The 23,724-nt window shown below is 36.0% G+C and overlaps 3 protein-coding genes across 4 annotated transcripts; all 3 read right to left on the bottom strand.

Moving 5' to 3' along the window:
* Nucleotides 1–107: 107 nt before the first annotated feature.
* Nucleotides 108–4,967, bottom strand: LOC110421432 (alkaline ceramidase-like). Of its 2 annotated transcripts, none has more exons than XM_021435034.2 (3): nt 4,856–4,967; nt 2,803–3,054; nt 108–936 (listed from the first exon to the last, which is right to left on the bottom strand). In XM_021435034.2, exons 2-3 carry the CDS (start codon nt 3,051–3,053, stop codon nt 423–425), a joined length of 765 nt encoding a protein of 254 aa, XP_021290709.1. In that variant the 5' UTR covers nt 3,054; nt 4,856–4,967; the 3' UTR covers nt 108–422. The 2 variants fall into 2 exon arrangements, with proteins under 2 accessions (XP_021290709.1, XP_021290708.1); XM_021435033.2 differs by having other exon boundaries at nt 109–936; nt 2,803–3,131.
* Nucleotides 4,968–6,062: 1,095 nt separating this feature from the next.
* On the bottom strand, nt 6,063–13,530 carry LOC110421430 (methionine-tRNA ligase, putative / methionyl-tRNA synthetase, putative / MetRS). The gene is made up of 17 exons (XM_021435032.2): nt 13,211–13,530; nt 12,977–13,121; nt 12,722–12,875; nt 11,907–12,062; nt 11,386–11,616; nt 11,134–11,277; nt 10,094–10,184; nt 9,839–9,945; nt 9,629–9,743; nt 9,043–9,161; nt 8,874–8,939; nt 8,602–8,730; nt 8,338–8,478; nt 8,072–8,192; nt 6,962–7,191; nt 6,714–6,815; nt 6,063–6,413 (listed from the first exon to the last, which is right to left on the bottom strand). The coding sequence occupies exons 1-17, from the start codon at nt 13,326–13,328 to the stop codon at nt 6,183–6,185; spliced, it is 2,400 nt and encodes a 799-aa protein (XP_021290707.1). The 5' UTR covers nt 13,329–13,530; the 3' UTR covers nt 6,063–6,182.
* Nucleotides 13,531–15,101: 1,571 nt separating this feature from the next.
* Nucleotides 15,102–23,054, bottom strand: SPS3F (sucrose phosphate synthase 3F). The gene is made up of 12 exons (XM_021435028.2): nt 21,802–23,054; nt 20,583–20,815; nt 19,900–19,963; nt 19,106–19,804; nt 18,585–18,719; nt 18,370–18,501; nt 18,123–18,299; nt 17,988–18,041; nt 17,833–17,895; nt 16,644–17,594; nt 16,435–16,562; nt 15,102–15,624 (listed from the first exon to the last, which is right to left on the bottom strand). The coding sequence occupies exons 1-12, from the start codon at nt 22,078–22,080 to the stop codon at nt 15,348–15,350; spliced, it is 3,192 nt and encodes a 1,063-aa protein (XP_021290703.1). The 5' UTR covers nt 22,081–23,054; the 3' UTR covers nt 15,102–15,347.
* Nucleotides 23,055–23,724: the final 670 nt, after the last annotated feature.

The following is a 23,724-nucleotide window of genomic DNA, read 5'->3' as shown; positions in this document are numbered from 1 at the left end:
TTCAGTTGTGGTTTCGAGCTTTGAAAAACTTATTGAGAGGGTGGAGTTTCTCATTTTGTAATAAGGAAAAAATAGGAAAGAAAAATGTATAGACGTGTATAAAAATTAAGTTTTTAATTCTTCTGTGTTGATATCAATATCCTGTTGAATATATCTAATAAGCCAATCTCTTGGGACAAACAACTATCTATTCTCTTTTACTGGGCAAAAACACTAGTGTTACAGTCAAAAATAACCGATGTCCCTCCAATAATATCAACATTAAATTATCATTTACATCCTCTCTTTTAAGACAGAAGGTAAAAAGAATTGTGATTCCTATGCCTGTGACCTGACAAAAACAAACACCTAGTGCCAAAATCAGACTTGAGGGAGTAAAAAGGTTGAAGAGACGATTAACTCAAGTGCAGCAAAGCTTTTTTTCACTGGCTCTTTGGTTTTTGAACCTTGACATAGGGGAAAAAACCCATGAAGTGGACAACTTTGGGATCCCACCCTCGCTGCTGAGCACGACAAAACATCAAGAATGTGTTGGCAAAATATGAATTGAAGCCCATCAAGACATGCCATAGAGCATGACCCTGGGGGTTAAAGTACCATTGAGAAATCTCCTTGCAGAACACCCGGTCAGAAAGCCAACACATACTCCCTAGGAACAAAGTTACTACATATAGCTTTGCAAGCCGCTTTGCAGAGACGTCATTAGTGTAGATGTAGTATTTGTACATGCGAGGGATGCAGAGAAGGCAGAGAACAACATAATGCACCTTGAAGCCAATTCCAAAGCGGAACAGAGCATGGACTACTGCAAATCCAGCTCCATAAATGAACAGGAAGGTGGGCATTGTACTTCGATAGTGCCAATCTGGTGAGTAGAGGATGTAAAAGTATAGAAGCATTTCCCACACCATTGGTGTTTCATCACCTTGCTGTTGCCTGAAAAGAAATTTATAATTTTCACACTTTAAATCAACTTGGCAAATTAACAACTGATTAAAATTTTTCAAGTTCTTGATTCTTAAAACTACATAACATGAGCAATGTTTTTCCAAGTTCTTTTCCCACTGGTGCCCATTTTTCCTCCAGCATAAAAGGTTTTTCAACAAAAAGAGAAAATAGGCAGTAAAAGAACTATCATATAAACCTTCACTTTAGTCATTGGTTCTGCTTAGCCAAAAGGAAAAAAAATCACTGAGGAAAAGAAAAGAAACTATTCATTTGTTGACGGAGTTTCATGCCACAAAAATATTTTATAGCCTAGCAGCCTAAACAATCCTCAACCACCCGCAGCAAACTTTAACCGACAACAATACAATGTGTCGACAGGATCTCCCTATTCAATGCCTCTATAAAAGAGACCCTCCATTCTGCAGCGAAATATATGATGCCTAGCAAAGGAAAAAACTTAGCATCATAAATGAAGACCTCCGGTTTGATTGTATATTATTATCTACATTTTACAAACCCATTCAAGTTATCAAGACCTTCACACCTTTAGCTACACATCAAACTAATAGAAGTACTGCAGCATTTTTTCTTTCTGTTTTTGTTTTAATGTTTCCTTGTTTTTAGTATGGAGGACAGACACAGACATCTGGACATTTCCAAAAGAAGCTATAGTGTGAACTGCAAAGGTAGAACAAAAGCACAGTAAAAATGGAAAAATCAAGCAGTTCTTTTACTTTTTTCAATGATTATCTAGAGAGTGAACTGTGAGTAAAGTAACACCTTTTATTTATCTTTTTTCGATGTTTCCTTATTGTTATTCTGGAGGGAAACACAAGTACATGCACGCATTGAGGGCAGTTGGTATATTTGAATTACATCGGCATCACAAAGCAAAGCACCCAAAACAATACAAATGTCAAAAACTGAGATCTAGTACACCAAATCAAATAATCCCAATACCAGAAAGACTTATACAAAACAAAGAGTCTAAGTTCCTACAACTCCAAATCAGCATCATACACCAAAGCATAGGCAAAGCAGTTTCAATTTTCAAAGATGGAAATAAATGTGAACTAAGCCAGTCGTAAGTCTTTAAGGCAAAAAAACCCAAAATAAAAGACATATAACCTCTTTTTCACGTAAATAATGCATTTAAAACATCACAAAGAAGGGTACAAGTCCATAAGAAGTATTCAAAGAGAACTGATGAAATATAACAGACTTAAGGCCAAAATATCCAATACACAGGTGAAGCTTAAGAAAGGACGTAAAAGGCAGAAGAAATAGAGCAGAATTCTAAGAGAAAAGGCTCCATGAAATTATTGCCTCTGGAAACTTTAAAATTTCATGTCACCTTGAGCAGGAAAGAAATGAGGAAAAGGTCAAAATCTAGGCATTAGTCTACATCTCCTAGAAAAGATGTGCTAAATGGACCATGGGACAAAGGGAGCCATACACTGAGGAGCAAGCAGATGAAAAACAAAATAAAAAAAGGCTTTAGACATAACTTATTTTACTTATTCCTCCAACGAAGCTTTTGAACCTAAGACAGGAATGGAACATTCCTTCTGCCCAATTCCAGAAGTATCTATTTAAGCATGATACAGAAGGAATGTTCATTTAAGAAAGTCGAAAACCAAAATAAAAACCTTCAGTTAATTGTACTCTTTGCTAGTAATCCTGTCAGTCTGCCATTCAAGAAAAGTAGCGAACTCCTTCAATCAATCAAACAAGGAAAACATGCAAAAACAATATTTTCTAACATTAGATCTCTGTTGGTAAGACATTCATCTATATATCTGAAGCATTTGAGGGAAGGGCATTGCATGAGTAAGAAGTGAAAAGAATACTTACACGCGCTGCAGTGTGGCGTGGTATAGCATGCTCCCAATGGCGAGTATCATGTTAGATATATGAAGGACACTAAACCTCTTCTCAAATCGTTGTCTTAAGGCATTTATAAGGCCAATGAGTGCCAATAGAATGCCTGGGACATTGGATATCGTGTTGAAAAACTCTGCAATGTAAGATGAGTGAACATAGTTTTTCTCACACCACTCAGCGGATGTAACAGGACCCCAGAAGCTTGACAATCCACCTTCCATTCTATATTGAATATACCAAAAATGTATTATTCTTTAACTGAGATACCTTCAGTTATAATGTTGTAAATGTCATAAAACCTGCAATTATTGTCAATAAAGAATTGAGATACAAAACCACATAAAGAATTGCAACCAATTAGACAACCAATACCACGTTTTGCAAACTAAAATACTCTTTTATCAGAAAGAGATGATAAACAAGCTAACTAAAAAGAAAAAGACACAATATGCTAAACTACAATGTATGTGCACCAATTCAGACATGCACATAAAGCAACCCTTACTACTTGGACAAATGACCAAGAGCCATTATTGTACAAAATGGCATTGAATAAAGGAAAAACAGAAATATTAAAGGCTCAAAGCAATTAATATTTGAGCATTTAGTTTCATAGAGCAAAGTGTTCTCACACAACTCTAAATATAAGGTAAAAAGGCTGTTTTTAACATCAGCTTCTACAGAACTCCACATCAAGTAACTTGTAAAATCTTTTATACCTGCTGTATTCAGGATTCCCAACTTATTCAACAGCAATCTCTTTTGCTTTAAGGAAATCACCAACACAGAGAGGGGACAGGTCCAGATCTAGTGAATAAGTCCAAAAAGCAATCTAAGAATTACGAATTACAATACATGTAACACCCGATTGACACGTTGCAAATTTCAATAAGAAAACTTTTAGAACTTAGTTTCTTCCTGTTCCATCCATATTTAGATCCACTCATCTCTGTGCAGGAAAATACAACTTTCTACCCCAGAACAGTTCTCTAGATAAAAAAATGAACTAAAAGTAGAACTGCTTTAAGAACTTCTTTTCCTAAGATGGAATAAACTGCAAATCATTCTACTTCTAATCTGGTCTGCCATTGTCATCTAATAATGAAACAGTAATGTCATGCAGCAATAAGCTACATAGCACATCCCATATGATCTGGTCAAATTCATCCCATAAATCAGACTCCTATAAGCCAGCAATGGCCACACTGTTATTAGATTCCAAGAAACTTTGATACTATAGTAGCAATTGCAACTGCCATTTTACTTCATCTCTAGGGTTCAATGTGAATTCTATGATAGAGGTCGAAGCTAGTATTGCGGCCTATTTGACTCCGTCTATTCAAAGAATTTAACTCACAGGAGGAATTTAAACTCTACTAAATAACCAAAACACTTCACTGCTCTTCCATTAACCAGCTCATCTATCAAACCACCGAAATACCATTTTGATAACCTTAAAACCTCCCCTAAACCCATTAACCCAAAAGAATCAGACAGAAACTATGTTCTTTAAATCCAGCTAGATTTAACCACTTTAAACCGCCATCAATGTTTAACCAAAGGCTTGAGTTCTAAGTTCCTACCTTAAAAAAATAGCCTCAGCCCGATGAGTATCTCATAAGAAGGTCCTCAAATCTAAACTAATCTCTAGGATAGATAACTACAACTATGGCACTTAAATCCCTGCTTCAAACTCCATAGCATTGCAATCGATCAGATTTTCTTCTTTAGAAAAATCAAAACTTGGGCAGCAAATTCATACTGAAATTTAGAAACCGGAGGAAAGAAAATATCTTTCAACTAAACATAAATGATAATGTACTACCCCTCAAAACCATCAACCAAAAGAAACATTCCCTTGAAATTTGGCCATACCCATTAAGACCCAATCCTCGAAAAGCAAAATAAAGGTCATACCAATAGCAAAGTTGCCCGCGTATTTTACCAAACAAGGAAGCAAAAAATAAAAACCTTGTAAACAAAAGAAAAGAGAAAATGACAGGAAAGTGAGAGGGAAACTAACCGTTTAACGAATCAGATCTGGTGTTGCAAAAAAATAAAAGCAGCTCGAAACTTCTTTCTTTCACAGTTTTTTTTCTTTTGAGGGAGTACTCTTGGGTTGGGGTTTTTTGTGTTGTTTCTGTTTTTTTATTAATGTGAAAAGAAAAATTATATGAAGAGAGGCAAAACAGAGAAAGAAAGATTCGGGAAGGAAGCTGAGGCCAAGAGTAGGGAGAGGGTGGGGTGGAAGGAAGCAGGGGGCACGTGAGGGGGAATATTTATGGGGGCGGTGCTGTGGACGTTGGATTGAGGAGGTGGGACGGTTGAGATTTTATTTTGAGAGAGAAATTGTACGGCCACTGAATTTGATAGATTCATTATAATCGATTTTCTTCTACCTCTGCTCTCCCCGTCTTAGGCTTCATAAATCATAAATGCTAAGGTTTGGATTATAAAATCTACTTTTTACTTTTAATTTTCCAAAACCCAAACTCAGAATATTTTGTTTTACATTCAATAATTAAATCTAAAAGTTCAAACAACAAACAGTTTGGACAAAATCCTTTTGTCAACTTTATATTTGCGTTCATAGCTTTATATTCCAAAAAAAACACGAAAGAAGAAAACATAAGGTTACCTACAATAAATTTTGTATAAATCATCGACTATTTATTGAAAGTAGGTTGAGCGCTTGCCCAATTAATAATTGTCGATTAAGTTTTAAATTTACCAATCAATATAGCACTTGTTAGATGGTGTTGATAATATGAGTAAATGTGAAATATCTCTAAATGTGATCTCCATCATATTCGCTGAAATATTAAAAGTTGAAAGCATAAAAAGGAAATAAAAATCCCATTGAATTTAAGCCTACATTTCGAATCTCTTACATAAAAATTTGTCTTTCTGTTAAGAGTATTAATTCCTGTTTTAGTATTAACGACTTGTATACGATTTTCCCCTCTCTTTGGCTAATAATAGCAAGCTTAAAAAGTTAGGGTTTTAACATGGAAAAGTGGTACTATCTTGACAAGACGGACTAGCTTTCGTCCTACAGTTTTGCGGCTGGTTAAACAAGAGCCAACACCACCGGTCCTACCGTTGTAATGTTCTATTTATAAATCAATCGACAACAAATTTGTTCCTCACTGCTCTTTTAGTTCGTACTACTTCATATCCATGACAGAAGAATACGAGGGCCAAAATTTTAAAAAAGCAAAAAAAAAAAAAAAGGGAGAAATTGTAAAGCAGAAAATGAAAATAATAGTGATATAACAATGAGAATCACAATTCTCTTTTCTTTTCAGTTTTTTCTTTCATTGGGAGGCAGAATTATCTAAGCATTCTATCTATCTAATCGACCCACTGCTAATGGATGAAACTTTGCAAACACCAGCTGATGTGGTCAAAGGAATATCTTTGTAGCAGGCCACCAGGTTTGCGTCCGTGTGGAGATCCACTTGCAGAGTCTCCCATACCTTCTTCTTTGGGTTTAAGACATCATCAGGCTCACCTGTGAATCCGGCAAAGGTAACTCGCTCTCCAACAGTGGCGGACTTTGGTGGTTCGACCAATTCAACCTGGAAAGTGCACCAAAATAACAGCATAAACATGGAAGCCATTTTAGAACCATCAACTTTATCACAACCATTGAAAGTTGATCGAATGAAAAGGATGTCAATATTTTGCCATTTGTTCAAAGAAAAGTTCCTGAGTACAAAGCCTACAACGGTATCTTTTGCAACTGCTAAAGCACCTGACAGCTTTACTCAACAGCACAACATTCCACATCAAGCAGCTACTAACGGTATTATCAGAAGAGAGAGCTAATACAATGCATTGATTGATGCCACTAATGGGCTGTATAATTATTTGCTTACCTTGGTGTGGTCACCGTCTGAAGCAGCAAGAACCATTGCATGGGATTTTATACCCCGCATGGTTGCTGGCTTCAAATTACAAAGAACACAAACCAGCCGGTTCTGCCAAATGATGAATCCAGAGAAGATACGATTAGTAGAAAAATCTTGACCATATAAATATTAAAGTTGTATACACCAAGCACCCCATCTCCTGCAGAGAACACATTCCAATAACTTGAAAATTTTACAAGGCATAAAGCAGACACCTGCATCTCTTCCAGAGGAATATACTTCACAAGTCCACTAACAACTGTTCGAGGCTGGGCTTCACCCACATCAATCTCTTCAACATACAATGAATCAGCATCAGGGTGCTTCTGGGCTTTCACAATTTTGCCAACCCGAATATCAAGTCTTGTAATGGTAATTTCTGTTTCAGCAGTATTAGGCTTTGCCTTAGGGCGAGCAGCAGATGTTGGCTTTTGTTTCTTGCCATCTGTTATAAACAACAGTTTACCCTGACTAAGCACAAATTTGAAATCCACACTTAATGGGCATAAACTTATCTAAAAAGAAGCAATGAAAAGCCAAGAATTGTTTGCCACAGCAAACAGAACAGCTTTTAGCTTAGATAAAAGCTCAAAATGAGCTTCTAGAGACCTAAAGCTAAAGCTCCACAAAAGAGATCCAACATGAGCACTGATAATAAGCTGATATATAGGTTTAATGAAAAATTAATGTACGAAACACCTTTAGTTATTTCAGTCTAACATTAATTTATTTATTTCAAGAAAATGTCCACCTAGACATTTTCTCATAAAGCAACCTTTACAAACAATAAATACAGCTTGGAATCAAATATTACAGCAAAAAGTTTTAACTGGGATACATTCAAGTTTTTTGGAATAAGACTTCAGAGTTTGATCTTTTTGAACTGGCACAATAGGGGGGAAATCTTGGTCAGAATTTCAGAACAAAGGAGGAGAGAGAAAAAAAAAGAAATTATGGTGGAAAAAATAAGAAAGAAATAGAGAGAGACAAACAGAGAAGAGAAGCAAAAACTTATCAGAGCCCAAGAGAGACTGGAGAGTAGGGATCTTATTTTTTGTATTTTGAGTAAGAAAAACAAACTTTATGAAATTTAATCAGAAAATAAACACATTCCTAGAATACATTAGCTCAATTAGTCATTTATAAAAGTTACAAGAAAAAAAAAAACTAGTGCAATTTAATAGGAGTTATAAGTCCATAAACAGATAGCTCTCACAAGAAACCATAGAATGCATCTATGCAGACATCCTCAAACATTAGTTAAATGTAAATCATTCAGAGAAGGCACCGGATGCATGACTTTAAACAAAGGAAACATATTTGACCTGAAATTTCAGTTTTCTTTAGTTGCTCAGCAGTCTTTGCAGCATCTGCTTCTGCCCTAGCACGCCTATCAGCTTGACTTCCAGCATATTGCTCCCTCAGTTCTTCAACTCTTTCAGATTTCTGTCATTAATTAATTTTTATAAGTACGAAAAAAGAGGAAAAGGAAGCACCAGGCTACTCCTTCAACCCCCAAACCACCCCCAAAAAAAAAATAACAGAATGAAAAAGGAGAAGAGGAAATATAGCATAGAAAGGGTAATGGTACCAGTTCCTCGAACAAAGGTTTTGGATGTCCAATTTTATGACCAGCAGGTACTATCTCCCACAGTCTTCTAGTGTTATCAACATCTCCTTTCTCATCAGAAAGCGAAATTTGTTCTCGGGGCAAATTAAGCTGCTTAAACACCTTTAAGTGCACCAAAAAAAATGGAACAAATAGCATGAGACATAAAGTTAAACAACTAGTATTATATGTAGCAAAATTATTTCCGATCACACCAGAAGAAAACCTATGCACCAATTAGATTACCTCAACAGAAAAAGATGGAATAAAAGGCTCCAACAAACAAGCAAGAATATGCACTAGCCCCACTGCAGTTCTCATAACAATTGAACACGAAGGTTGGTCTTCTTTGTAAAGCTTCCAAAATTGGCTTTCCTGAATGGAAATTATCAACAGAACACAGCAGAAAAAGTGATATGAATGGCTGCCATAGCCAGACCAAGCAACAATCCATAACAGAATCACTGAACACATAGGGAAATTAATTTCTAGAACACCTAGAAATTTTCTAAGCTTACTTGCAAATATGCATTTCCTTCACTTGAGATGCTCATTGCAGTTTTTAATCCTTGCTTTAGTTTCACCTGCACAAAATTCAAATATTTGCAAATTTAGAGAATATGAAGAAGCTAAGGGTGACAGGGTTTTAGTTGTGTGTGAAAAGGCTGTCAAAGTTTAACCAGTCACCTTCTCCATGGCTTCTATATATTGCTCCACAAGATTACCAACTTTCTCACTCAATGCCTTTGTCAAGGGATGTGACTCAGCATCAGGAGCATCAGGAATAATGAAATCATATCCTTGACCTGTGGACAGCATGTGTTACTCAAATCCACTGTGCACATTGTTAATTACATGAAGCAGACAAAATGGTTGCTTAATAAGTATCCATTTTCCGAAAGGAATTAAAAGAAAAAAAAATGGTTACAGATACTCAATTAAGAACCAAATTTACTGACCAATTCTCAACCATGCAGACTATTTCAAAAGCAACATCTAATTATTTCAACTGCTGATAATAAGGACTTAGGGGACATTTTTTACCTACCTCTTTATCAATTATCACTTCAACTAAAGGTTAAGAAGAATAACGAAGACAAATCCTGTCAACTTAAAGAAAGCACTACTCCCATAAACTAAACCTCTAGATCCTATCACACACAATACAATTATTTTCCCACCAACTAGAATATATACAAATTTTCAACTCTTATACAAGGTCAATAGCCAAAATTTTAAACGCTAAAGGATTCAAGTCAACCAAATGACTAACCTGAAGGTTTTGCAAGAAAACTCAAAACTCGATTAATGAAGTTGCCCAAATTACTAAGCAACTCATTGTTCAGTTTTGCTTGCAAGTCATCCCATGTAAACAAGGTGTCAGAAACCTAGTATTTTCAAAACAATACAATCACAGAAAGCAATAAGTAGAATTGAAGACCAAATAAAACAGACATAAATGTTGTTAAGTGAACAGGGATACCTCAGGTCTATTGGTTAACAAGTAATATCTCCAAACTTCTACAGGTATTTTTGTATCCTTTACGTCATTGCCAAATACTCCTATTCCTTTACTCTTGGAGAACTTCCCTACAGAAACCAAGAAAATAAATATTAAGTACATCAGGACACTGAAATGTAAAATTTAGGATTTCCCTTGTCTAGCATTCACTAATTCCAACTCAGAATCAATTTATTTCCCTGTGTATATGGCCAAAGCAATCAAATGGTTACTGACCAGCTTCATAATTCAAATACTCTGTAACACTGATGCTCTTCATCAAAGTCCAGTTTTCACCAGTTCCAAGAAGAGTTGATGGGAACATCACCTGAAATACAAATATAGCTGATTCAAAACTTAAAAAAAAATCCAATAAACAACTCCAAAAGACAATAAAATATCAACACATTTAACTATTTTTCTATGACCAGTTTCTACAGGAAGATTTACGGGGAGTGTGCAAAACAATAGAATTAGGTGATGAAAATTGGCATCTAAATTATATATTTTTCATGATTGAGCACTAAAAGTGGAAGACTGTAAAGTCTTGCACGAGAATCATGCTTTCCAACTAACTTTATATGTGCACTATAAATGTAATTTGGGTGTGCCCTTTGTGCATAATGGAAGTCATCCATCATTTTCAAATAGAGCTCTAAAAACTTTTCATTACGATGTAGTAATTTAAAAAAGGCAAGGCAAAAGAGCAAAAAAACAAAGTGCCAAAGAAAAAATGAAACTTAAAAGAAACATCTAAATAATAGTTGCTGAAGAAATGTTAAACCTCAAGTCCAGACATGCCATGTGAAAATTTCACATGGCAAGTCTGACCAAGTAGTGTCCTGACGCAACAGCAAAAAACATCAACACAAAAATGCACCAAACATGGTCTTAATTTTTAAAGAGGGCATCCAACATCCTACAATAATTATGTTCATTTAACAACAGGAAAAAAAAACTCACAAGTAAAATGAATGAAGGGCATAGCATGAAATAAGTAAATTGTGGCCCCTCCAACCCAGATTCCAACTTAGCAATAAATCATCTTGAACTACTTTCATAATTTGATTTCCAAGAGGCAATGGCATCTAAAAATTTTCAACAAATAATAGCATAAAATCCAAGATGAAGCATAAATGAATGTTGCATGAATTCATCTAAGCATCTCCAAGGAGAAAGATATCCATTCATCAGCTAGAATGAAGACGGACCAGAAAACATAGCACCCTTGCTTTGTCATTCAAAATAGTCAAGGCAATTTTGAACATGATACTTACAGTATGAAATGGTACATTATCTTTTCCCATGAACTGAAACAGCTCCACATTTTCAGGATTTTTCCACCATTTCTCCCAATCAGGACTGTAGCATGCAGTAATTGAGACGTAACCAATTGGTGCATCAAACCAGACATAGAAAACCTATCACCACAAGGTTTGAGTGTAGACTGAACCTCAATCAGCACTAAACTTATTTTTACTAACAGAATGCATTAGAAGTAACATCCTTTATCAGATACTTTATCTTACCTTGTCCTTAAAATTTTCATGTGGTACAGGAACCCCCCACTTCAAATCTCTAGTAATACACCTTGCCTTAAGTCCTTCTTTGATCCATGCCTGGGTTGTATTAATAGCATTTTGGCTCCAAGATCCAGCAACTGACATTTTGTCAATGTACTCAACTAATTTACCCTCAAGCTTAGGAAGCTCAAGAAACAAGTGCTTTGTGTCACGAACATGTGGAGTGTTTTGGCAGGCCTGTTTTTAATCAAAGTTTTCAACCTCATCAGTTAATAATTTTCTCTTCAAACTTCATAATTAAGGAAAAAATAAAAATAAGATATAGGAACTCAAAATCAATATTTCATTCACTAGTCTCAACAAACAACAATCAAGCTCAACCACAGGCTATATGCACAATTCTTGAAATAATATCTCTTACAAATTTGAAAAGCAATACTCAATTCAATGCCTTGGCAAAAAGATAACCGGTACAATCCAATTGTTGATTAAAAAAATTATCAATTTTGTTGTTCATCTAACTGTACCTTGCACCTAGGATCTTTCAGTTCAGTAGGATTCAAAAGCTTCCCACACTTTTCACATTGATCTCCACGAGCAGAATCATAATTACACCCTTCACTCGGACAGGCGCCCTCCACAAGCCGATCAGCCAGGAATCGTTGGCATGTGTTGCAGAAAAGCTAGATGCCAAGAGGGATTCAAATCAAATGACACACAAAACAGACATTGCACAGCAATGAATATCAGCTCCAATTGTTGAAACCGTTTAATTTTGCTTATTCAAAACGACCCCCCCCCCCACAAAAAAAAATAAATAAATAAATAAATTTTTAGACACAGAGACAAAATAGATTTTTTTAAAGTAAATAAAATTTCAATTTTATAGATAGCCAAAAGTATGGGCTTATTTCGATGTGCACTTATCATTTTTTGGTCAGTTCTGTCCTTTAATCATTCTACACAAAACAAGGTTTTTTTTTTACTACACTTGTTTGCACTTAGAAGAAATATCTGACAAGAATAGAAACTAACAAAAGTATCAACAAAACAAACTCTTAGGCTCTGTTTGATTTTTTTTTTTCCCACTGACTTTGTACTTCTAGCAGGAAAAAAAATAAAAAAGGTGTACAAACAATATTTTCCAGAATTAAAATTTTCATTTATTCTTAACAAAAAACATGATTTTACTTCTACATGACGCATTATAAAAATCAATATTATATTCTTTCCATATTTGCTTCTACTCCATACTATTAACTCGTGAAGAATACCAAAAAGCAAGTTAAAAAAAAAAGACAACAACCAAATGAAGTCTTTCGCGAAATATAGCTCCCCATACCTGTTGCATTGTATTCTCCGAAAGCCAATTGTTCTCCCATAGCTTCTTGAAAATTGCTTGGCAAACTTCCGTTTGTTCCGGGCTCGATGTTCTTCCAAACTTATCAAAACTTATATCGAACCAATCATAAACTTCCTTATGAAGTGCATGATACCTAAAAGTTCAAATAAATTCAGAAACTTAAATAAACAACCAGGAAAAAGGTAAAGCAGAGTTTCACCAGAAATTCGCGAAAAATTTTTTTAAAACAATTACTTGTCACAAATCTCTTGAGGAGTACAATTCTCCTCCATGGCTTTAGTCTCCGTCGTCGTTCCATACTCATCGGTTCCGCAAATGTATACGGCATTATACCCTCGCAACCGGCAAAAGCGAGCGAAAACGTCGGCGCTTAAGACACCTTTAACAAACAAGAAAAAAACCCTCAATAATTTCGAAAACGCGAAAAGGAGAAAATGAAAACTAGATATTGAAACGATGATAACATACAGCCGATGATGTTGCCGAGATGCGGGACGTTGTTGACGTAGGGCAACGCGCTCGTGATGAGGACGTTGCGTTTCCCTGGGATTGGTAGCTTCGGAGCGGTCTGATTTTGGTCTCCCATTAGCTTTGATTGGTTTTTTACCTACCGCCGGCAAACTTGAAAAATGAGGTCTGAGCTTCTTCTTCTTCTTCTTCGAGTTTTGCGTTTTGCAGTTGCAAATGTTGCAGAAAGGAGAGTATGGGAGCAGATGGAGGCGCTGGGGACTGGCTTTAATCAACGAGGGCACATTTCGTGGGGAGACTAAATGGTGACGGAAGATTAGAATCAAGTGCTTCAGGTGCACGCATAGAAAGACTAAGATTTGACTATGTGAGAGTAAAATTGAACGTGGCGATAGGAGATTGGGTGTGCATTGGGAATTTGCTTTTTTCCCAAGATTCTTTATATTGGCAATTAAGAAAATTCTTATCAAAATATATAAATAAAATTAATAATACAAAAATTGATTAAATGACCTCAGTAATTATTTTATATACTAAAGTCCATATATAATATAACCAATTTTCTTTTAGTTTTCCAAAATCGACACTTCTTATGTTAATGTTTGACAACGGTAAAATAATTTGTTAAGAAACCTTTTTTTTGTAAAATATTTTATTAAAAAAATTAATATTTTTAAATAAATTATCAAAAATATTTTCAGTTTAGTTAGTTTATTATTAAAAAAATATTTTCTATCATGATCTATCTTCAATAATTTTTTACCATATCATTATAAAAATATTAACATTCATCAATTATGCAATACATTTAAAATTTTTTTCAACATTAAATATTATATATAAATAATACTTAATCTTTTTTATTTATTTTCTTTTCATCATATTATTATACCGATTAATTTAAGTTAATAAATCATAAATTAAAAATTAAAAATTAAAAAAATGAAAGAATTTCATGTGTGAAAGTTTTATTTTTATTTTATACAATTTTTTCAATTAATCTTAATAACTAAATGTTATATTAAAGATTGCAATATCTTAATAAAAACAATTATAGTGATATAATATTTATGAAATGATTAAATAAAAATAATGAATAATATTTTATTGAAAAAAAGAATAATAAATAAGGAAAAGTGCACATGAAAAAACTAATTTATACAATTCTTTTTGTTAACTTGTAAAAAACATTTTACCTTTATAAATCAATTAAATTCGTCTACAAGATAATCTTTTTTTTTTTCCATTTTCATTACACTCAAAAAGAATTCCCCCAATTAAATATATCTCTTCCAATAAATAAAAATGTATATTTCCAAATAATGCTATATTAACAGTTAAAAGAGCTCGGCAAGATTCAAAGGCAAGCCACCATTTTGCGTTCAACTTAGGCGATACCAGGGCAATTGAGCATTGAAAGGTCACTCACCCAGTACCTTGGCTGATTCTTGCTTTTAAGCTTTTCACACTGCGTTGCTTTTACAGAGAATATATCATAAGGAAAAGAATTTCCGATCGACGTATCTGATTGGGCAGCCCGAGCTTGATGCTTTTGGGTTTATCAAAGTCTACGAAGGTGGCCTGTCCGTCTCTGTACGTCATGTAAAAGGCATTTGGTTGGTTTCAACAATAAGATTCAAATGTCATCATCATGGTTAAGTACTTAGCATAATATAAGAATATAATATGACGAAGTTACAGAAAAGTGGGAACAAAGTAGCAGTTGGCCCTTGATATAGTAGCTTGATGACTGTCTTTTTATTGCTAAATAGCAGCTTGATGACTTGATTCAAGAATGAGATTCAGAGAACATCATCACCTCTGTTTTTATATTTTTATTGTGTAATAGTAGTTGGATTCTTCCACCTTGATATTCGCATATGCAAACAACTTCAGTAATGGTAGTTGAATTTTATCTACATCAGATAGAAGGTATTGGTAGTGGTCACTGTAGACCAATTTGCACATATAACCTGATAGCAGAACCATTTGAAACGTTTATCTAGCTACATTTGGCAGTAAATATGAGAGAATGCTCTATGAAAGTCTACAGCATTCAAAAATAAAGGGATATGACAAGAATTTTCAGTGGAATAAGGAATGTAGACTACCATCTCATGTTCTGTAGCAGCAGCTTCTATGGACTTGCTTTAGATAATGCTTTTAAAGCATTGGCAATCTCATCTGCTGTTGCTCCACCTTTGACACAGGTGGTCAAGGGGCTATCAACAGGAACAATATCATCTCTCAGGTCAGTTGTTCTGAGCAATCCTTCAGAACCGTTTGCCACAATTTCCTTCATGATCAAAGTCTTATGAGCCCCAGAGATCAATTCTTCGTAATCAGTGTCTCCACTTTCACCAGCAATCACAAACATGTTTGCAACATTCAATCTCCAGCGCACAAAAAGGTACCTAATTATTGAAAGCATCAGGTTAATGAAATGATCAAATCATGAACCAAAAGTGATGATAACCGAGTCTCAATGCAGTGAATGAGGACACTGTAAAGGAGAATGAAAGTGATTAGTTAAATGAACATGAAGTCAATTTAACAAAATCTACAAAGAAAATGTTGAACATAAATTAATTTTCTCATTGCATGAAAACTTTATAAGAAGAGAGCTTCTTGCTAGCTTAGAGTATGCTATACATGCAAGGAACTATCTTGATATCAGCATGGACTCAGTATACATGCTTCAAATCTCCAGATTGACCTTTGATGGTTGATACAGAGTCTTTTAAATGAAGATCTTATGAAATACGAAACCCACCATTCCTCTACAAATAAAACTTTTAAATGAAGATCTTAATGAAACCCACCATTCCTCCACAAATAAAACAGATGACATTGATGACTGGCAAAAAACCACTCGAAAAATTCTCATAAAACAGCCTTTAGTCCTGTGCTCTTGGTCATGAAAACATAACAAAACACATTCTTGATTGAAGTTGTTGAAAGTCCCCTTTCAAAACCCAGAGTGACATAAAAGGCAGCTAACATAGCATTAATCAGTGGCCATTGCTCCCTTAAGGAGGAAATTACAAGCAATTACAAGCTCAAATCCCTCCTTCCCAACTATATTAAGGGAAAAAAAAAGGTTGAAGCACTAAACAAAAGGACCTTTAAAACATTTAAACACCATGGGTGTTTCAGTTCCTGTCTAATAATCAAGGTCCCATCTAAATAAAAGTATCAATTTGTGTAGCTGTACAGAACAGTACCTAAGTGCCTGTGCTCGAGATGCAAGGAGAGGAACGACTTGCATCCTAGTTGAGTTCCTGCAATACATTGGATGGCAACGAAGACCCCGCATCCTAAGCTTCTGCCTCAAATCATCCACTCTCTTTGCCTGCAATAGCAAGCCACTGTTAAAACAAACAAGAAATGAAATTATTTATTTTGTTAGCAACAGTCAAATTGATATATCTACCTTACTGGGATCCTTTACAAAGTATGCAACACAGTGGGCATTGCTCGATTTTACATCTTCCTCAATGGGACTAGGATAAAGACTAGAGTTTTCTTCTTCTTCAGGGGTCATCAACTTCCAAATTGTCTTCTTTAGACCCTCGTAGCCCCAACGATAATCAATATGAGATGCATAATCAGGATCTGGAAAAAGTTTTCCATCTTCTTCTGTGTAAGTTCCAGGGTAATACACTTCACTGCCACTGCTACAGATCAGAGCATCAAAATCATTTACTTGAATCTTTGCTGATTTCAAGAATTCTATTGTTTCTGAGACTGGCATAGCTGTCGATATAGCAAACCCTGTGACTCTTGCAGTTTGAATATCTAGTCGAACAGCCTGAAGTATATCTTGTACAATTTGCACCATCTTCTTCTCAGGGACCCCCTCGCTGTCATAGCAATCAAGTGCAACAACAATCAATCTACGCCGCCTCCTCAAAATTGGATACTTGCTTGCCACATTTTCAAACTTCCCTCCTTCAGTGTCTTTTGAGTTTGTTTCCGGCTTCTTTATCTTGCTTAGGACTCGTTTCACTTGGTCTTGCAGCTCAGGGTCACCAGTGGATGCAGTCACAGGATCAAGGGATCCATTTAGCGAAGATTTGTCCCCATCAACCGAGAGCCTAAGGGACATGTCTTGCACATCTTTAAGTGAGTCATTGAAAGACAATTCTTCAGCAGTGATTTCATCTCCTGGTGTATCTGTTTGCCACTGAGGATGTCTCATTCGACAAGCTGCCACCCTGGTCAAGTAAGTGCGGCAATGCTCAGGCCACGAGTATAGGTGTATATTCTTCCAACCATTCTTTCTGCAGTCATGCCATAAGTTTTTCTCCGAAACCAACTTAAGCAGTGCATCAGCAATTGCTTGCTGATCATGGGGATCCACAAGAAGGCCATTATTTAATGCCTAAAATCATAACAAGCAATATCAAGAATTAGAACTACTATAACATTTCTGAAAATAAATGAGTAGAATGATGGCAAGGGGGATGATCAGAATCTATTGTAACATTTTGAACAAATGGTTGCTATGAAGGTTTTATTTCCTTCTACTCAATCTTCCAGGTGAAAAGTCTATACATGAAATATCTGGCAAGTCTGCCAAGCAATATCTTATGATTGGGAGATAAATTCATAGTTCTTACCCGCTGGATGTCAACGGGTCCACCATTTCTGGTAGCCACCATTGGAAGTCCATGTGCTGCTGCCTACATTATATCAAATAAATTGAGATCAAAATATCATTTCAGTGCACTTAATAAGAAAGCGTCCTGAAAAATTCTGATCCATAGAAACCAACCTCTATCAACGTAAGTCCAAAAGGCTCAACCAGTGCAGGATTTATGAAAACTCCCTGCCATATTTACATCCAGTTACTTAATTATAAAGATAAAACCAAGTCAGGCTAGCTCCAAAATTATGAAGTCTAATGAACCTTCGTGTTTGCTGCAAGTCGATAAATATCTGGTACATCAGACTGTTTGTGATGCTTTGGATAAGCCACCAGCCCATAGAGGTCATACTTATCGATAAGTTTCAATACTGTTATAAGCACACTAGCATTCCCACCAGACATTTCATCAATATCATCCCTGTTCCCCATGATAAGTGTCTGCGCAAAAGCAATTATCATTATTCTTTCCTCCACTATGTAAATCAATTTCTTGCACAAACCAACTTACAAGATTAGCAAGCTCTCGTAGAGGACGACATTCCCCAAATGCTTTCACAAGAGTGGTTATGTTCTTCTTTGGATCAGGTCTGGATAAGGCCAAGATCATTGGCTTGTGGGGATTTGTTAGAAACCTCATTACCTGCCAAATGTATTAGGAAGAGTTAATAACAGCTTTGATACGATTTCCCTACAATGAATGTATAACTTAGCTAACCCCCTTACTTCTGACCATATTGCTGGAATTGCCTTCGGAGATGACCCATCAGAACCACCAATAAGTGTTGCAAGTTCTCCGTCAACCTCAGGACCATCTTCTTGAACTACAACATTGCTGAAGTCCATGCCAGGAGGAATAACCTGCAAACAAATTTGTACTTCAAAGCTGAAAGAGGAGGGCCAAACAAAATGATGCAATATTAATATCCCATTTGTCTTCCAAACTTGTTACAAAATGTAAATTCATACTAGTTGCCCCTGATTAATTTGATCCTTAGGTTTGTTTGCATAGAAAATTGAATTGTATGTAGCAGAGTTAACACTATGAATTTTCAACACAAGAGGAATAATGAAGTACATGGGTATATGTTTCAGAGTGAGGAGCAACGACAAATATTTCTTTCTTATTTCTCTTCAAAACTCTAACACCCATGACAAGGAAGCAGTCCATTATCCCACAAAAAAAAAAGACAAGTAGTAATTAGTACAATGGCTCCAAATAGGGGGAAAGAGAGAAACATCCTTACCACCATCCTTGGCATATATCGACCATGACAGTTTACCCCACGTCTAGCACGGGCACGTAAAACTTTTTCAAGCTTGACATCAAACCCATCATAAAGTCCCCATTGCTCTTCAATCTCCTGCTTGGTACTTGTGATAACTAGTTCAGCAGCATCAAGAGAAAGTTCTTCTGCTTCAATTCTTCGCATAATCTTGTATGTTGAATTGATGTCTTCCTTGGACTGCCGTCCCTGTTTAAGCAGCTGCTCAAGCTTGTTTCTTCCCAGAGAGTGTCCTGTTAGAACCATTGGGACATTTAAAGCACCTGAGAGAAGAGCCGCACTGTCCCCTGCATCAGCATAATGGCCATGGATAACATATGGCCACACAGGATGGCCCCCACCAATTTGTTCACCAAGAACTTTTGACATATTTAGAATATGAGCCAGAGCGCCATCTACAAATTCCTGAATATAGGGCCACAGTAATTCTTTACGAAGGTATTTATCACGCGGACCAAAAGGAATCCTTATAATGTATGCCCCACTACTCTCTCCAACATCATTGCCGTCTGCATCTTCAGCACCAGCTGTTAGCATCTCTGTAGGCTCACCATAGCTCCAATCAACTTCAGGTGACGAGATTTGCCTAGTAAAAAGATCTACTCTGTACACTCCTGGCATCTTTGCAAGAGCCCTAGAAAGCTCTACCACATATTTGACCTGAAAATTATTTTATTTTTACGGAAGCAAAAAATGAATGAAATGAAGCAAAAAAAATGACCAATAATTTGCTTGTGGTGGAATACAGCATTTACCTGTCCACCTGTGTCAGAATCTCGGCCAAGCTCCATGTTTTCCCCACGGACTAAACCATGCAAACTGGTTACAAAGAAGAACTGCAACAGTTAATGCAGAGTTCCTTCCAGCAAATAATGAGAAGTACTAAAACCAACTCTAAGGGGAAAGGATATTTGGACTAATTAATGAATTTCCACCTTGCTTGAGATTTTAGTCAAATGATTTAAATCAGTTTAACAAAAGGTTCAATTATAAAAGAATTTATGAAGTTGCTCTTTAATAAAATGCAATGCAAGTCAGGTCTCTTAGAGTATTATCACGAAGATAATTGTCGGGCACAGTTATTCCATGTACATTCCATTTGCTTCAATGCATAATGAAATGAAAATATTCAAGAATTCTGAAGAGGCTTGTCTTCATTGGAATAAGGGCGAAGGTGGGCGGTTTACCATTTTAAATTGCAACTGTTTTCATTAGGTAAGATTGACTTTCTTTATCTTCACTATAAGCAGTTTGGAGTATTAAATGAAATGCGCCCTACAAATTATTCTATTGACCGTTGCATAGACAGAACCTCTGCACACAACCTATTGATGAAGCAGCTAAATATAGGAAAGTTATCGACAGTTTATTTGGCTTAAATTAATCGACAAACCTTTATCATGAGTTCAAGATTAATGCATACTAGGGAGAATGATACCTGATAAGCACAATGTAAAGCTTCTTTTCCTTTTTGTCGTCTGACCACACTTCCAAGTTGGAAAGGTTTCTCTGGAACGTTTTCCTTGGGGTCTCAGCTTGCACCAACTCACCTAGAGCGTCTCCTTTCTCTCCTTCTGACAAGTCCTCAGACAAGTCTTCAGTGGCATCCCTGCGCCCTTGCTCCCGTTCCCATCTCCGCTTTGCCAATCTTTGCAGTTCTTCCCATTCCAACTATTTACATTATAAGAATGAGATTTCATCCTCTAAATTGTTTTGCTTTCAGTGACCAAATGCTCATTTCAGGTTTCTTAGCATTCAATATGTGCCAGAGGACTTAAGGGGACAATTATTGTCACACTTACTACAACTTCCAACGGCCACATTAAACAGGAAGAAACACTTTTACAATTATCAATTCACAGACATAGCTATCAGCAATAGGGAATTTGCTCAAAAACAAGGTAGCCTATAGCTGTAGTGAAATGATATAAATATGTGAGCCTTAAACTGGACAATTGAGATAGAGAACCTGACTAGTCCTCACATATGCATATGGACATCCAGGCACACATGCACATGCACATAATCATTCATTCAGCAAATTTACCACTAATTCCAGTCCCTTTAAACTGTTACTAGTATCTCCCCTCTACCCACCCCCCCCCCCCCCCAAAAAAAAAAAGAAGAGAAAAACATAGATGCATATATCAATCAATTGCTCAAACTGATTCATAAGTTTCTTCTCCCTTAGGGCCACAAATTATAGAAACAGAGATACTAAATGAAGTCACCGCTTCTTGTGGGGAAGATCAAAAGGGAAGAGAATACAGACTTGACCTACTTACTAACATCCATCCAACATGCTTACAGAAAAAAAAAAAAGCATACATGCGCATATTTATAATTGCATATTTTCTATATTTATATCTTCATACATAAATTAGACATATGTATCCGTATTTATACAAGTACTTTTTTCTTGACAAGAACAACCAAGGTGAAATGTACTCTGCACTGCAAATATATATGTCGTTGGACACTTATTTTTAAAATTAAGAAATGGTTGCCAAAACGCCAATAGCTTTGTTAATTTTTCACATAACCCAATTCCACACATACATAGACAAGCTCATGTTTTTTGAATATGTCGACGCATGTATACAAAAATAGTTACATACATACCAATGCAAAAATAAATATTTGGGATAGAAGAAGACCTGCTTCTTTTTACGGGTAAGGTGCCAAATGCGCCAGCACATGTTCTCAAGTCTGGAGCTACGTTCCCTCGTATTCCGGGTGGCGACAACCTTGATCCATGTCCTATGTAGATCAGTCTCATCAACACCTGTCACCACCTCCTCAACAAAGTACTTTGTTGGATTGAAATGACCTCTCTCTCTCAAACTCACGGTTGCTGGCTTTTGCTCCTCGATAGCTGCTGCTCCACTGTCCAATATTGCCTCCAAGTACCCGTTTATCCACTCGTTCCCTGCCATTCTTTTCCTTCACCTTCTCCAAAAAATAAAACAAAAGAAATTTTTGTTTCTCTACAGCTTTCTTGGCTCCTCTTGAGCTAAGAAAATATGGGTTTCTCTTTGTTTTTTAAGTAATCTAATATCAAAGGCGTACCAGGACAACTTAACAATACAACATGAAGGTGTTCTTATGTTTCAGGTACAAAGATAGTGTCTTTCTCTTCTTTTCTTTTTTCCCTTTTGGTTTTGGGGTTGCATCTAAAAAGAAAAGTCACACTCACACTTACAACTCTACTAAGAACTCAAAAACAGAGTAAAAATGCAAAATTTTCCTCTAGTTTTGCATTTGAAGCTGAAAAACACTACCAAAGAACATTTACAGTCCTGGAAAAGAAAAAGGGAAAGCTTAAGGTGTTTTGTCTTGGTTTCTACATTAAAACTCAGATGATGATGTTAAACATTTTTGTGTCAAAAGAAAGAGAGTTTTGGTTATGATAGGATTGGTTTTGGAAGAGTCCTAGGAGAGAAGGAAATGGACCAACCAAGAGCAGGAGGGAAGGAAAGAGAAGAGAGAGAGAGAGAGAGAGAGAGAGGGAGGGAAATGGAAACACATGGCAGAGAATAGTGGGGTTCGGGGGATGAGGACACGTGTACAAAGATTTTGCAAGGTAACGAAAGGTCTACTTCACAGTTGTGATGCAAGGCAAGGGTGGATCTTTCATGTTTTTAACCTTTCCAAGGATTGTCCGCTTCCCAATGCGAGCTTTACGGCTCTTTTGCCTCTGCTGCTCCGAGAGGTTTGGCCTGGCTTGGCTCTTCTCTAGCCTTTTTGTTTCCTCCCACAGTTGCAATCAACTTGAGTAATCTTTCCTTGTGTATACTCCACACTATTCACATAATATACTGGTACTGCCATGCACGATTAACAAACACAGATGCGCATACGCACCTCTTTCTCTCTACATATAGGAACCTCGTTGTAGAGTGGGGAAGATGTGTTGGCATGCATGTGATAGCACTTAGAAAAAGAAAATAGAACTTGGTTGACAGATGCTATCTGTCCAATAGTAGGATTTCGACTCATGCATTTTTGTTTAAATCTTGGCAATCTTTATGAACAACCACCACCGCCAACACATGTTCATTACATGGGATTGATTGTGACAAAAGATAACCTCAAATGACTTCTCTAAAGGACACCTAAAGAGACTTGATTTTTTCCTTATTTATTCATCAGTCTTTTTCTTCTTTTCACCCCCCACCCCCCTTCCCCATTATTGAATTTATTGTTATAATCAAACATATATGAACTGTACATGACATTTAAACCCCATGATACTGACATGAAACCCAAGTTTTGAAGTTTTAAAAAATACAGTAATACATATATTTTTATCAAATTAGGTATCTTTTCCTCTCTCCATCATATATTGTTATAATTTAATATAGTGAATAATAATTCCGATGACATCCCCTTTATTGCCACGTGGAGTCAAAGGAAAAAATAAAATATGCATGTTGTATTTTATAACAACATAAATATAAAATATTAACGTTAATAAAATGTTATTAAAAAGACTCGAATTTAAGATTACTTGATGCTGTCTAATTCGAGTTTCCTTTTATTGATTTACAAAATTTGATTACTAGTTTGATGATATTTTG

Source organism: Theobroma umbraticum, unplaced genomic scaffold (assembly GCF_002168275.2).
Source record: "Theobroma umbraticum cultivar Fairchild unplaced genomic scaffold, ASM216827v3 scaffold_130.0, whole genome shotgun sequence".
Classification (NCBI taxonomy): Eukaryota; Viridiplantae; Streptophyta; class Magnoliopsida; order Malvales; family Malvaceae; genus Theobroma; species Theobroma umbraticum.
This window is presented reverse-complemented; position numbering and strand designations above follow the sequence as displayed.

Bases quoted from the DNA above. Each gene is read 5' to 3' on its own strand.
- LOC110421432 (XM_021435034.2), bottom strand. From the start codon at position 3,053: ATGGAAGGTGGATTGTCAAGCTTCTGGGGTCCTGTTACATCCGCTGAG. The intron at 937-2,802 runs GTAAGTATTCTT...ATTTCTTTTCAG, and splicing joins CACGCCACACTGCAGCGCGT to GCAACAGCAAGGTGATGAAA.
- LOC110421430 (XM_021435032.2), bottom strand. From the start codon at position 13,328: ATGGGAGACCAAAATCAGACCGCTCCGAAGCTACCAATCCCAGGGAAA. The intron at 11,617-11,906 runs GTACAGTTAGAT...GATTAAAAACAG, and splicing joins TGAAAGATCCTAGGTGCAAG to GCCTGCCAAAACACTCCACA. The intron at 6,414-6,713 runs GTAAGCAAATAA...TGCACTTTCCAG, and splicing joins CAGACGGTGACCACACCAAG to GTTGAATTGGTCGAACCACC.
- SPS3F (XM_021435028.2), bottom strand. From the start codon at position 22,080: ATGGCAGGGAACGAGTGGATAAACGGGTACTTGGAGGCAATATTGGAC. The intron at 18,300-18,369 runs GTAAGTTGGTTT...GCTTTTGCGCAG, and splicing joins TACGAGAGCTTGCTAATCTT to ACACTTATCATGGGGAACAG. The intron at 17,595-17,832 runs GTAAGAACTATG...TTATGATTTTAG, and splicing joins GACCCGTTGACATCCAGCGG to GCATTAAATAATGGCCTTCT.